The sequence below is a fragment of the Camelus bactrianus genome, chromosome 5, assembly GCF_048773025.1.
Source record: "Camelus bactrianus isolate YW-2024 breed Bactrian camel chromosome 5, ASM4877302v1, whole genome shotgun sequence".
Lineage (NCBI taxonomy): Eukaryota > Metazoa > Chordata > Mammalia > Artiodactyla > Camelidae > Camelus > Camelus bactrianus.
The window spans coordinates 78503472-78518129 of NC_133543.1; the positions used below are offsets into that span (position 1 = coordinate 78503472).

Sequence of the window (14658 nt, forward strand, 5' to 3'; positions counted from 1 at the left end):
CTCATAGATGAGGAGGTATACTGGCTGCCCACCTTGGGCCTCTTGTAGGTACCATGAGGATCAAAATCCAGAACACTGATTTCTGTCCACTCATACTGAATTGACCTGTTCACTGATCACATTAGCAGTTCTGTTCCATGTATTACTTGGCAGTAAATATGAACTACTTAGAAGACTAGAATATTGCTGATCAACTCAAATTCTCTTTAAAACAAAAGTAATATAGTTCCCCATTTAGATCAGAGTTTGGCAAACTACAGCTCTCAGACTGGCTACCTGTTTTGCAAGTAACATCTTCTTGGAACTCATTCCCATTTGTTTACATAATGCCTCTGGCTGTTTTGTGCTACAACAGCAGAGTTGATTGGATGTGACAAATACCAAATGGCCGGCAAGCTGCAAGCCTAGAATATTTACTATCTGGCCCTTTAGGAAAGTTTGGCAACCCTTGATCCAGACTATCAGAAGTTGCCAGATAATTATGGTTTCACAGCAAAGGGAGTTGGATGAGTTTAAGGGATAATATAATCAAACAATATCTGAAACCTCCTTCACCACTCTAGAATTGTACCTGACCTATCCCTTAGAATTCTTGAGTCCTATTTAATCTTGGTTTGGAGCTCTCTTTTGAGTAGAAGGCCTGCAGACCTTCTAGTTAATGGCAAATTGAATAGTTGTAATTTATACCTTGTTGAACTTGGAAATTTCCAAATCCATTTAGCATACATTTACAAGCTACCTATGTAAGGCATTTTTTTTCTCTATTTTGGTTTTTGTTTTGTTTTTGTGTGTGGGGGAGTGTATGTATTTTTTTTTTTTTTTTGCATTTTTTTTATGTTGGGTATTTCGGAAGATATGTATTTTTGTTTGAAAAACTAAAACTAGTAATTTACTGAGCTGCTTCCAGATTTGGAAACAAAGGTGCACAGGACAATGCCTACTCTATGAGAGCACTAAGGAGCTAAAAGATACGTACATCGATACATTTTAATACACAGGACTTAACTTTTAATCAGTTTAGTGAACTGGATAGATTAGTTACTATTTCACTAGTGAATTAAAAAGGAAACTGATGGTTCTTTTCCATTCAATTTGTACCAATTGTGGTTCAGGTAGTGGATGGGAACGCCACATAATAATTTTAAAGGAAATCTAGAATATATGACAATGGAAATTAAAAAAATAAATAAATTATAATGAAAAAGGAATTAACCCCAATCTTTTTTTTTCTATGTAAAGTATGAGTATTTATTTCAAGCTTTAGATCCCAATTGATTTCAAAAAACAAAATCTGATTTCTCTTCTCAGAGTAGTTGAGGCCTCCCTCCTTGTTAGGATGATTTTCTGGGGGCTGAAGGGGCCCTGTGCCCTTAGCAACACAATTCACCAGGCTTAGCAGAGTCCCTGATGCCCATTGTACCGCAGTCTTAAGAAGAGAAAGAAACAAAACTCACCACCAGGGGCTGAACAAATGCACACACGCTAATGTAAATGAGCAGCTAAACCTTGGCAAATTTGCTTTTTTTTAAAAAAGTGTTTTGTGTGGGTTTTAGCCTTTTTTTTTTTTCTTTTGCTACCCAGCATATGCAGCACTTGTGAACTCCCAATGGGTTCCCAGCTTTAAATACATTAAACATCTTGATGAAAGACTAATTCTTCAAGAATCTAAAAACAGACCAAATGTGTTTCACTGTGAACACTTTGTAGAGATGATGTGAGGTGGGAGTTTGGGTTTAAAGAAACGGAAAAAAAAGAATCAATCCAGTGATGGGAGGGCAAAGAATGCAAGAATTCAGACATTCTGTGGAGGGTTACGATCTGTCCGTTAAGAGGTCCATAAAAAGAAGCAAACTGAGATCCACAAGGGGAGTCAGCAGGAGCCGTGTTTGTTTTCCCCACCCCTGTGATAGGTTTTTGCTGAGGGGCCACTGCTAGGTCCCCACTTGCTCCCCTCCCTTTGGCCTGAGACCCAAATCTTTATAAAGTTGCAAATGTTAAAACTGATGGTGTAGGGAATAATAAAATAATAGAACAAGAATATAAAAAGCAGTGTATATAGGAGTTTAATTACTGCAGTATCCAAAATTATTTTAAAAAAGAGAAGTTATTCCATAAATTGTGTTAGGATAACTGATAAATGACATGGATGAAAAAAAGCAAAAGAACTTCAGCTCACAGGATACACCAAAATTCCACATGGATAAAAGAGCTGCTTTTTAAAGAAAACACAATAAACTTAAAACATTTCAAAGAACTCCTCTGGAGACGAATGGAATTTCTCAGTTTACAAACTTGACAAAAGCAAAGATGGACTAGGTTTAACTACATGAAAATAAAAAACTTTTTTTGCAATTTAAAAGGACAAAAGAGAACTGTATGATCAAAACCAGTAAGGTATGAATGAGCAAGTCACAAGAGAAAAGAAAAAATGTTCAATTCCACTCATTAAAAAATAAAGTTACAAGTTCAGTTTCCACCCAAATAACATTTTTTAATGTTACACACTAAGTTAGGGTGGCCATAACAAAGTACCAGAAACTGGGTGGCTTAAACAGCAGAAATTTTTCTCACAGTTCTAGGGACTAGAAGTTGGTGTGGGGAGGGCTGTTTACTCTGAGGCCTTTTTCCTTGGCTTGTAGATGACCATCTCCTGTCTACATTACCTTTCCCCTGTGTGTGTGTGTGTATCCTAATCTCTTTTCATTTAACACCAGCTAAATTGGATTAGGGCCCTCCCTAATGACCTCATTTAGTCATAATTACTTTGGTAAAGACCCTATCATCTGGTTCTGTAAGAATGAAGTCACTAGCCCGTAGAGTCACTGATCTTCAACACACCCTGAAAGGAGCTCAGGGTGGAGATCAGGAATGACGCACTCTGTGCTCTGGGAGAAACTGGCAAAACAAGCCCTCAGACCAATATTTTCAGAAGAGTTCATGAGCCCAGTGTCTTGCACCTCCTCACATGTAGAAAAGCGCTAAAATCATTATCAAGTCTCTCAAGGAGACATCTGCTCCTCAAGACTAGCAGCAAACCTCTGCCAAAATGTGTGCCTGACTGCATGTAACCCCCTTCACTAAAATCACATATAATACTGACCTCTCCACCTACCTCTTTTGAGCAGTTCTTCAGAATAATCTGAGAAGCTGCCTCCTGGGCCATAGTCCTCATTTAATTCACAGCTCTCACCTTTTCTTGGTGCACTTTTTTCAGTTGACACTCCAAATACAGTCGCACTCTGAAATAGTAGGGGTTAAGACTTAAACATATGAGTGTGCGTGTAGGGGGTGGGGGTAGGGAGGGCATTGTCCTCCAAACATTCAACCCGTAACATGCACTGAGACACTAAAACAGCTAATTTCATTAATGAAACTTTCAGTTTATCCCAAATCAGTAATTAGTTGGATGCGAGCTTTGCTACATTTAAAACCATTCTGCAAAGCAGTTTTGGCAATATGTTCAAGATTTTTTTCAGTCTTTCATCCTGTAGTTTTACTGTGTTTTCTCCTAAAGAAATTTCTCTCTACACAGTCATTCACTGCAATTCTTCCCTGTAAGAGAATATGGTTGATGCCCATCTTGTAGACTGTTGTTAGGATTGAGAACTATGCAGTGTTTAGCTCAATGACCATGATTAGCTGTTAAACTCCAAAGACTAGGATTCCCTAGGTTTCCCTAACAATTAAATATGCTGTTAAACACATTCCGAACAGCTATACATTTTACAAGTTATTGTGAGGAATTTCTCCCTCACAGGTGAAATATTTACCTTATATTTAGTGATCCTGACCCCATGTAACAATTTGGACACTAATGGTTTTAAAGCATTTTCAAATCTGTTAGGAGAAGCGGCTTAAGAAAAGCAAATCAGAAGAGGAAATTTGGCAATGTGTATTCCTCATCCTCTACCAGACAGTAGTTGTGAATCCGTATTGGGCTGGTTATCTACGTTGCTCTCCTGTGCAAATGACTAGAAAATTATGCTTTAACGTAACGCGTGATAATTTTACGTGTTCTTCCAAGTTTGAATGCCTTATGTGAGGATTTTTTTTCAGGTGACAAAATGGAGAAGGGGCGGAGCGTGGGGGGGTCAGGATCAGCAACTACTTTGTTGTATGAAATCGCAGCTTGAATTTTGTACAGAAGTTGCTTCATGATAATTCTGTCCTCTCTTAATGACTTTCCCTGTTCCCCTTTTACAGTTTACTTGAGCTTTACATCGCAGAGGCTCGCTTAATGCGAAAATGTTGCGTAATTATGAAGAGTCCCCACTTCCTGTCTCCAGGCTCTTGCTCACATTTCTTCAAATTTTCAAACCCTGGGGAAAACCTTTCCAATTCAGTTTCAGTGCGTGTGGGTCTCAGCCACTAAAGATTTTACTAGTTTTAAATAGGTCTCAAAACCTTAGCAAAAGCCCAAATCTAGACAGTAACTAATTAGGCTCTATTCAATGCAGGTGGCTTCATTTTTTTTTTAAAGCATTGTTTTAGTAGTTGCATCAGGGCACAGGCTATTTTGTATCTGCTTCCCTCACTTTCCCTTATTTCTAGCGTTCACATGCGCGAATTTTAAAGAGCATGGACGAGTTTCTTCCCCCCAACACTTACTCTGTTTTCTCACACTCCGAACGGAGAGCCTGGCCAACATGGCCGCCGCCGCCAACAACCTCCCTTCTTCCTCCCTCCACCTTCTGCCCCAGCGCTTCCGAGCCCGCGCCTGCGCACGAGGCGGCCAAGGCGCGCCGGCCCCCTCCCCGCGGCGGAGACGCGCTTGCTGTGTCATCGTGTTTTCCCGGAGAGTTCGGACGCTGCGGCTGTCAGCTCCATCTTGTTTTGGAGTCCGTCGCAGCCGGCTGAGGTTTCTCCGTTGTTGTCTTGCAATCATCGTCTCCTTGGGCTTGGAGTCTTTGGCCAGGACGGTAAGACACAAGAGGAAGCGGGCTAGGGGTCAGGGCCTCTTTTCTGTGCCTCGAGACCGCTGGTGACGGTCCCCTCCAGGCTGGTTGGTCGCCCGCAGTCTCCAGCACGATGACCCCCTTTCCCCCCTGCATGTCCCCGCCCCTGGCTGCACAAAGGTGGCCTGCTCGCTTTCTATGCTTTGCCGAGCCCGACGCTGCGAACTTCTGTTCGAATTGCGACGCCCCCAGACTCTGTCGGAGGGGAGTCGCAGGGTTTGCTCGGCAGGGAGAGCTTCTCGAATGTTCGTCTTCCCCAGAGGGAGTGGGGAGGGCCGAGCCCGGGCGCCCGCAAGCGCCATGTTGTCTGCGCCCGCGGCCGAGCTGTCGCCGAGCTGTAAGATGGCGGCGGGGCGGAGGCGGCCGAGTTGTGGCCTGGGTGGCGTTTCCTTGGGTTCTGGAATTTGTGTAGGTCACGCTCTTAGAGAACTTGTTTATTAACAGATGGAGAGAGAGATGACAGCGATACCACTGATGCTGAGTCTTAAACAGTTCGAGGGAAAACGGCGAGTGTCTTTGCCCGTAGTGGTGTCAACAAAAATCGGGTTTAGGAACCCGGGGAAAGAGAAATAATGTTACATCTGAAGGAGTGGGTGGGAGAGGTCAGGCGACCGGGAATTCTAGGCGTAGGAATTTGCCTCTCCTCCCCCATTTCTTGGGAACAGTAGGAACTTTTCATAACAGAGTTGTGTTCAGCGACGAGATGGAGCCGGGCGGGCGGATGGTTCTCGTGTGTACTGCAGTTGATGAAAAGTCGTTTTTATATGTCTTTTTCAAGTTGTTGGGCATTTTTGTTCGCAACCTTTCTGAAAGGAAAGTGGCTTGCACATTGATAGTGTAAGTTGTTTTTAGGCTAAACTAGGTTTTGTTATATATAGGACGTGCTGGGGAGTGGTGGTTTTTACCAGTGCCATGGTTGGCTTCCGTGTATAATGAAAGGCCTTGTTAGTTTGATTCACCTCCCTTAAGGAAGTATAATGATGGTTCTGTTGCGAAGAAGAAAATTAAAATTGCGTTTAAGTTGGAGTCAGGTTTCGGATACACATGTAAATGGGTGAATTACGTGTAATAAATGTATGTTCCTGCCGGGAAAGGGTTTTTCCCAAAGTTGATAAATTGAGATTCCTTTGTTTTTTCCCCCTTACACTCTTCCAATAAATTTGAGCATGACGTATAAAGTTAAGGCTCCAGATTTTGGGACAACAAAATCATTGGGCTTATCGGTGATTTCCGGTTAGGTGACAGTGACTTTTGAACTTAAATTTAAAAGAACAATTAAAACGTCACAACTACAGTTAATTTGCAAGGAGGAGTTAGATAAACAGTGTTGACGTGTGGGTTACAATTTAACTGGAGAAACTTGTCTTGTTTGTAGATGAGACACTCAAAGAGAACTTACTGTCCTGATTGGGATGAAAAAGATTGGGATTATGGAAAATGGAGGAGCAGCAGCAGTCGCAAAAGAAGGAAGAGATCACATAGCAGTGCACGGGAGAACAAGCGCTGCAAATACAATCACTCTAAAACATCTGATAGGTAAGGAGGGTATTTAAAGTGTCTCAGTATAAAAGTGCATTTTTCCTACCATGTTACATGTCGGTTGTATCTCAGTAAAACGGGGCGAAGATACATTTTTACAGTTAAAACAATGTATCAACTTAAAAACTGATTATCATTGGTTTCTGTTTCCAATAATGGCTTGTGATGGTTGCAAAGTTGTATGTGGTTTTTCTGTTTGTTTTTGGGTGGGAAAAGCATGAAATTTTATTAAGAGTACTGTTTTGGGAGGGGAGGATGTAGCTCAGTGCTAGAGTGACTCTTAAGCATGCACAAGGTCCTGGGTTCAATCCCCAGCACCTGAATCAATCAATCAATCAGCATTTTAAGAGATTGAGAATTTGAAGATATTTTGTGTTAACACAAAGCACTTTCTTCTTCTAGCCATTATTTGGAAAGCAGATCCATAAATGAGAAAGATTATCATAGTCGACGCTACATTGATGAGTACAGAAATGACTACAGTCAAGGATGTGAACTTGGACATCGCCATAGAGATCATGAAAGCAGATATCAGAACCATAGTAGCAAGTCCTCTGGTAGAAGTGGCAGAAGTAGTTATAAAAGCAAACACAGAATTCACCACAGTACTTCGCATCATCGTTCACATGGGGTATGAGCTCTTTTAAAATATTTTGGAAATTTTATTTCCCATGTGGAACAGGAAAACTTGAATTTGTGTTTGATCATTTGAGGAAGTTCTGTTTAAGATGAAGTCATCTCATTTTTAACTTGCAGGATTCTTTCTGTGTTTGTGCATTGGATTAGGAAATTCCTGAAATACAGTACATGTTTAGTTATATAGTAAGATTTTATTAGTAGTTGGCAACTAATTGTCGTTACAGTGGAAAAGTGAAGGTAATTTGATTTAGGTTAGCTTATAGCAGGGATTACAAGATATTCTGAAAGATTTTTTTATGGTACTACAAGAAATCTGATTTGTTTTGATAAAGTCTTATTACAAATAGGAATAGGATTTTTATTTTTGTATAATTGAGGATTATGCGTGCCTCTGATTATTCTGGCAAAGCATGTGCTCTAGTTTTTTTCCCCACTAAACCACTTAACAGATTTGAAGATTATGGGTTATGTGTTCATTTGGAGGTCAAATTCAGATGACATTTTAAATACCTTAGTGTAATTGTGTGCCAAATATTTTTTTCTCCCCAAAATTAAGATTTTTATTTTATTTACTGTTTTAATATTTGTTTTCTTAGATAGCTAGGAAATTAATTTGGCCACGGTCTACTTCTGACAAGTAAATATTATAAACATCCTACAATTTTGCAACATTAAATTAGAACACTAGAAACGTAAAATTATGTTTCAGTGAATGCTACAACTAAGCATTTTTTTTTTTTAAAGAACAATTGTATTATGTTTTGTTGCCTTGCCACTTTGAGTATCTTATCTGAAAATCTGTTCCTTGCCATGTTTTTCTCCTGTTAACATAAACTATGTGCCCTGTGAATTTCTGGGGACTGAATTTGAAATTGCTCCTGCCAACCGTTTGTGGCCTGGCGCGTATCTGAATGCCTGAATATCTCCCCGCTGAATGAATTTCGTATTCTGCCCTGAATTCACTCGGGTATATTGATTGGCTGGATGATCTTGGTGCCGCCCACTTGACGTTTCCAGAAGAGTCACCGAAGGAAAAGAACCAGGAGTGTAGAGGATGATGAGGAGGGTCACCTGATCTGTCAGAGTGGAGACGTACTAAGTGCAAGATGTATAGAATATTTTTCAACACTTCTTAACTTTTCAGATAACATAATCTTTATATAGATTAAGATTTCAGGGATTTGGAAATCTTTTTTCTTTCTCTGTTTTTGTTTGTTTTGTTTTTTTTTTTGTTTTTTTTCCATTTCTTTTGGTGGGGGGGGATTGTGTTTTTACTTTCTTTAGAAATTTAATGTTTGTTATGCAGAACTTCCAAAAGAGTAAATCAAGTTAATGAAATTAGCTTAAAAATGGAATTATACCTAAAAATAGTTTTGTTTTGTTTTTTTTGGCAGTGTTGACCAATAAAATGTCTAGTGATGAGGAAATTTGTAGTATCAACTAGAATAATCTGCATTTGATAGCCTTTATTATAAGTAAACTGTTTCCACTTCTTGATATAACTAAGTTTTATTTCTTTTTTTAGATGAAATTGTTGATACTTTAGGTGAAGGAGCTTTTGGAAAAGTCGTGGAGTGCATTGATCATAAAGCGTAAGTTTCCTGGCCTTGGATTGCACTTGGGAAGGTGAACAGTATAGAAAATTAATTTAGCTTCAGGATATAGTCTGACCATAAATTAGACATGTCATTGTATCCTTTTAGCTGTGGTTTTTGACTTAGGTGTAACAAACTCCCAGTAAAAGTTACTAGCCTGTTGTATTTTGAGCAGTAGCTATTAATAGTATGTGTAAGCCTCTAATTTCAAGCTGAGAACAGATTTTGTTTCAAGAAGTATTTTGTTGTCCTACTAGGACATTGTTAAGGCCTTTTTTTTTTTTTTTTTTTTTTTTTTTGCTGTTGTTTGTTTTTGTTTTGTTTTTTTCCTAGATCAGTGGTTTTCAGCCTTTGTTTTATGTTAGGAGTCCATGAGCTTTGCTTACCCCAGGCATTGAACCAGCCTTCAGGGTAGTTACCTAGGAACCTTTATTTTTAGAAAGTAACGTAGTTGATCCTGATGATACATCTAGGGCTGAGAACTCTTTTGTTTGATGTCACAAGTTTTAACTTTTTATGCCCTTCAGACTTCTGAATGAAGTTTCTTAAGATAGTATAAGAATAGATAAACAAGTTTATACTTGTTTGAATGAAAAAGTAATGAAAAAGAATACGAAAACAAATAAATGATTGAAACAGACGTATGATTGAAACATTGTGCTGTACACCAGAAATTGAGGCAACATTGTGGACTAACTATACTTAAAGTTTTTTTTTTAAATGTTAAAAAATAAGATAGTGTAAGAAATTTTTTCTCTAAATTTCTTGTTTGAATTTTTTTCCCATTTGGAATGGCAAAGCTTTTGTAAATGAATTACTAGAAGAGGTTTCCTACCATTGGTTGATAAGGTTCTGAGAACTAGAGCTTTAAACTTTGCTCCCAGTTTGGTAACCTGGACCAAAGAAAGATTGAAATATTTGCCAGTGATTGGTACTGTAAGAGGAAACTGTTTTATGTACATTTGTTTTAAGTCTTAGTTTGAATGTCAATAGAGGTGATACCGTTAGAGCAGGCAGATAGCTAGGTATGAGCAGAGAAAGGAGGACACAGGCCAAATGGCAGGAATTGGGCAGAAAGGAGGGACACAAGCCAAATGCAGGAAACCACACATCATGTAAGCAGCAGGGATCCTTGGGCAGACAAAGAAAAGCAGGAGCCTTGGGGCTGATAAGGGATCATGCTTTTTGGGGTGACTAGTGGCCTGGAGAAGAACAAAGAAAGGTGAGAAAAGGCAGAAATTTCTAGTGTCAGAATGTAACCTTTTGCTCATTATGCCCTCATTTCAATAAAATTAGCCTTGCAGATCAGATGTACCCATCATGCACTGATGCCTTGACACTTCCAATCCAGACTAAATAAGGACAAAAATCCCTCCTCCCTTTGGGAAGGTGGAGTTGGGATGATAATCAGGGAATACGATCCCAAACCCTTCCCTCCCCAGTGAATATTCTGCCCATTCATTTTTACACCCTATGTAGCTAACTTGCCAAAGAAACTTAGGGCAGCCACTCACCTGAGTCTGCCCGCTCTCCCCCTGAGAGTGTACTGTCCATCTTTTAATAAATCCTCACTTTACCTTTTTAACCACTACATCTTGTCTCTGAATTCTTTCTGGGACGGGACAAGAACCTGGAACACCGGTTGCATCTGTTGGCAACAATACTATCCCAATATTGTGAAGTTAAAGCTATTGATACCTAGTTGAAAGGACATCATGTGAGTGGTGGTCTGATGAAAGAAATTTGTGTCATTCAACATGTATTGACATGTTGACCCTACCAAATGCCCGAAGATCATTCTAGTTTCTTAACATTGACTTGAAGTTAGAGTACTTACATATAATCAGACGAAACTGAATGCTACACCATAAATTTTAAAAAGTGGGTCAGAGAAGTAGTAGTAGAGTTTGAAGAGTGATAAGAGAAATGGAATTGGATATTATCTTTATCATTTTTCTAACTTGGACTTACTCTCTTTAACAGGGGAGGTAGGCATGTGGCAGTAAAAATAGTTAAAAATGTGGATAGATATTGTGAAGCCGCTCGCTCAGAAATACAAGTTCTGGAACACTTAAATACAACAGACCCCAGCAGTGCATTGTAAGTATCAAAATAAAATTTCAAAAATGGCCTCAGTTGGAATTGCGAGAGGCTGTACTCAGTTGTTTTTCATGTGTTTATAGCCGCTGTGTCCAGATGTTGGAGTGGTTTGAGCATCATGGTCACGTTTGCATTGTGTTTGAACTACTAGGACTTAGTACGTATGACTTTATTAAGGAAAATGGTTTTCTGCCGTTTCGACTGGATCATATCAGGAAGATGGCTTATCAGATATGCAAGTCTGTGAATTGTAAGTACTTGGCATATATTCTAGAAACTTGAGTTTACTGAGACTGATTTTAATGCCAGATCAATTTGGATCTTTAAGGAAAAAATAAGGTCTAACATATAGGACTTGGAAGCCTGGCTTAAGAGTAGGTAGGAGAAAGGTGGTGTTGATTACAAAACTGTTGGTAAGTTTATTGCATTTCATTGAGTAATATTGTTGTGTCTAAGACTGTCATTTAGCCTTTCTGGTTTCTAAAAAAAATAATCTAGAATCAGTGAGTTAAAATTAAGGAAAGACAAATCTCAGCTTCAGAAGGGAAGGATACTTCTTTCTTCACTTTTTAAGCAGTTAACTGTCAGTGAACTAATTTTTTAGAAGGGTGGCGGATTTTATTTGGTCCTGATGGTTTTCTAGCGGGCTGTTGAATGTTGACCACTTCTTTGGACATGTGAGAAGGCATCCAGAGAGGATTTTTGTTACCAGGCTTTGGGGTTTTGTTAGGTTAGGTTTTCTGGTTTTGACTTTTATAATACAGGAACTTACTCTGTTTTGTTCTCAGTTCTGCACAGTAATAAGTTGACTCACACAGATTTAAAGCCTGAAAACATCTTATTTGTACAATCTGACTACACAGAGGCGTATAATCCCAAAATGGTGAGTCTTTGATGTTTTGTCTTCACAGTTCCAAATGAGTGTTTTATGCCTTCTTAGTATTATGCATCTTTAATCATCATTTATGATTTTCAGAAACGTGATGAACGCACTTTAATAAATCCAGATATTAAAGTTGTAGACTTTGGAAGTGCAACATACGATGATGAACATCACAGTACACTGGTGTCTACAAGACATTATAGGGCACCTGAAGTTATTTTAGGTAAGTATTTCTTAATTGTGCTTTGAGAACCAGTATATGTCTTTATTGAAGCTGACTTTAAAATTTATTTACAGTTCTACATTTTATTCTTTGTGGGACTTTATCTTTTTCCCTTTTAGGGATTAGTATAATAAAACACATTAAGGATTTTAAACTCTTTATTTGTTCCAGATAGCCCTAGGACTTTGAGTAAGTGGCTTAACCTTTCTAGAATTTAGTTTGCCTGTTTGTAATATGTGGTGGGATTTTAAAACATAACCATTTAATGCCTGTTATATTCCATACACTTCATGTCTGTCTAGTCAGTCTTCATGTGGTATAGATGGCTCCCATTTTATAAATTAGGAAGTGGAGGCTCAGGAAAAAAATGCTTTTCCTTAATCAATACTCCCAGAAGAGTGTGCCAGGTTTGGGACTTGAAATCAAATGTCTCCAGAGCCCTAATTATATCCTATGCTACTGTATTATGTTTAAACTTGGATTAAGTGATTCCTTTAGGTTCTTTCCAGCTCAAACATCAGATTATATACTTTTTAAAAACATGTTGTTGAGAAGTATTGAGGATTTTTTCATTAACAGTTTGGTTTGATTTGCAGCTCTAGGATGGTCCCAGCCGTGCGATGTCTGGAGTATAGGATGTATTCTTATTGAATATTACCTTGGATTTACAGTATTTCCAGTAAGTGACAATGATCTGTTTCAGTGGCTTTGCAAAAGTAAATTGCTATTATATGAATGAACACTTTAACACAAAGTACACACATTTAGGTCATGCTTTTTTCTTCCTTGTTAAAGACTATCAATTGTGGATAAATACAAAGAAGTAAAAATCTCATGTCATCTGACACTGTTGGGCATTTGTATTTCCTTCATAATTTATCATTTTATTTAAAACATTTCTCAGTATATTGCAGTACATTACATTTGTTTTATTTAGGGAAGTTATTGGTGAACTTGTTCTGTAGGCCTTAATTTTTTCTTGTGCTGTATAACTTGCTAAAGGTATGCCTTTTTTCAGCGATCACCTTCCTTGTGACTTGTAATAATCTATGGACTAAAAATTTAGCAGCTCTGTTAAATAAGAACAAAGTGTAGTGTGCAAGTAGAGATAATTAAAAACTTTTCTTTATTATTTTAGACACATGATAGTAAGGAACACTTGGCAATGATGGAAAGGATTCTTGGACCTTTACCAAAACATATGATACAGAAAACCAGGTATGTCTTATTTAAGAGTAAGTGCTATCATTAATACTACTTGCTCAAGTGTTCTGGTCAGAACTTTATAACACAGTGAAGTCAGACCTAATGCTTTATCACTTTTAAATAGTAGACTACCTTGCTGGGGAAGCCTGTTAATACTTCTGTGCTGCTTTTTAAATCTCTGGAAAGGTGTTGATTTAATTGATAGATCAGTCACCTTTGCTAGATGTTGTTAAGTTTTCATTCTCAGCACTCATACACTCAGAATGGATATTGACTTACTCTTAGGAAACGTAAATACTTCCATCATGATCGCTTAGACTGGGATGAACACAGTTCTGCTGGCAGATACGTTTCAAGGCGCTGTAAACCCCTGAAGGTAAGCCTGGGTTTTTGCTTAAATGGTCAAAACCTTGAGTTACCCCTCTTAACGGGGTAGAAATGAAATTACAGTAAATGGTAGTAGAAAAGGCTATTGACTGTATTTCTTTTCCTTTCAGGAATTTATGCTTTCTCAGGATGCTGAACATGAGCTTCTCTTTGACCTCATTGAGAAAATGTTGGAGTATGATCCAGCTAAAAGGATTACTCTTAAAGAAGCCTTAAAGCATCCTTTCTTTTGCCCCCTTAAAAAGACTATATAAATCTTTAATTGTTCCGCGCTCTTAAAAGAGATTGTATGGACTGTATCAGTCTAATTTTTAACTATTAAGTTATCTTGTACAGTTTTTGTAAATTTCTACATTTTTGTATTGCCGTGTTTTGTTTGGATGACTTGATTTAAGTAAATAGCGAAATAATGAACATCTTTTTCAGTAATTACTGTATAACCTGATTTATTGAGAATAAATTTGTGCTTATGAAATTTATATGAATTACACAGTTTTTAGCACCATTTTTATTCTACCTCTGTTATTATGAGAATGGTGGTGTGTCTCTTTCTTGGAGGTTTTTGAAAATACTCCCCTTTGATTCCATTTTAGGACTTACCCCTTCTCTAAACGCAATGTAATGAAACTAAGTTTTAGGATACAAAGAACTAAAGATTAGCCAAGGAAATTTTGTTCTCCCTTTATTCCTATTCATATTTAATACTTCTTTTTGGAGTATTTGTAGTTTCACAGCAAAATTGAGAGGAAGATACAGAGATTTCCAATATACCTCTTGCTCCACATACACGGTCAGCCTTTCCCCATTATCAACCTCCCTCATGTATCCAGCATTATAGTTCACAGGGTGTTTTCACTGCTCTCAAAATCCCTTCTGTTCATCCTCCCCTCACTCCCAACCGAAGGCAACCACTGAAGTTTTTAATGTTCATAGTTCTACGTTTTCCAGATTGTCACATAGTTGGAATCACAACCATATGTGGTCTTTTCAGACTGGCTTTCACTTTTTGAGTAATACGCATTTAAGGGTCCTCTATGTCTTCATAGCTTTACAGCTCATTTCTTTTTAGTTTACAGTTTATTTTAAAATTCTGGAAAGGTGCTTGCAAGATCTAAACTTTGGTAGTGCTCC

The 14658-nt window shown here is 38.2% G+C and overlaps 2 protein-coding genes across 3 annotated transcripts in view; one reads left to right on the forward strand and one right to left on the reverse strand.

Moving 5' to 3' along the window:
* The window catches only part of NIF3L1 (NGG1 interacting factor 3 like 1), a 32097-nt gene extending 27402 nt beyond the window's left edge, over positions 1–4695 (reverse strand). Inside the window, exons 1-2 of one of the 2 annotated variants that reach the window (XM_045507995.2) lie at positions 4609–4695; positions 3191–3239 (exon numbers count right to left, since the gene is read on the reverse strand). The gene's annotated coding sequence lies outside the window, so the exon portion shown is untranslated. Of the gene's footprint in view, positions 1–3112; positions 3240–4608 lie in introns of those variants that run through there. The other variant, XM_010971881.3, reaches the window with a different exon arrangement.
* Positions 4696–4761: 66 nt separating this feature from the next.
* CLK1 (CDC like kinase 1) lies at positions 4762–14006 on the forward strand. Its single transcript, XM_010971883.3, has 13 exons — positions 4762–4919; positions 6331–6491; positions 6897–7125; positions 8151–8241; positions 8659–8725; positions 10712–10828; positions 10912–11078; positions 11617–11711; positions 11805–11934; positions 12531–12613; positions 13073–13152; positions 13426–13516; positions 13638–14006. The coding sequence occupies exons 2-13, from the start codon at positions 6331–6333 to the stop codon at positions 13779–13781; spliced, it is 1455 nt and encodes a 484-aa protein (XP_010970185.1). The 5' UTR covers positions 4762–4919; the 3' UTR covers positions 13782–14006.
* Positions 14007–14658: the final 652 nt, after the last annotated feature.

What these genes read in the sequence shown, in the direction of transcription:
- CLK1 (XM_010971883.3), top strand. Translation starts at nt 6,331, where the DNA reads ATGAGACACTCAAAGAGAACTTACTGTCCTGATTGGGATGAAAAAGAT. An exon ending in GGCACCTGAAGTTATTTTAG is followed by an intron (nt 11,935 to 12,530) that starts GTAAGTATTTCT and finishes TTTGATTTGCAG; the next exon opens with CTCTAGGATGGTCCCAGCCG. An exon ending in GGCGCTGTAAACCCCTGAAG is followed by an intron (nt 13,517 to 13,637) that starts GTAAGCCTGGGT and finishes TTTTCCTTTCAG; the next exon opens with GAATTTATGCTTTCTCAGGA.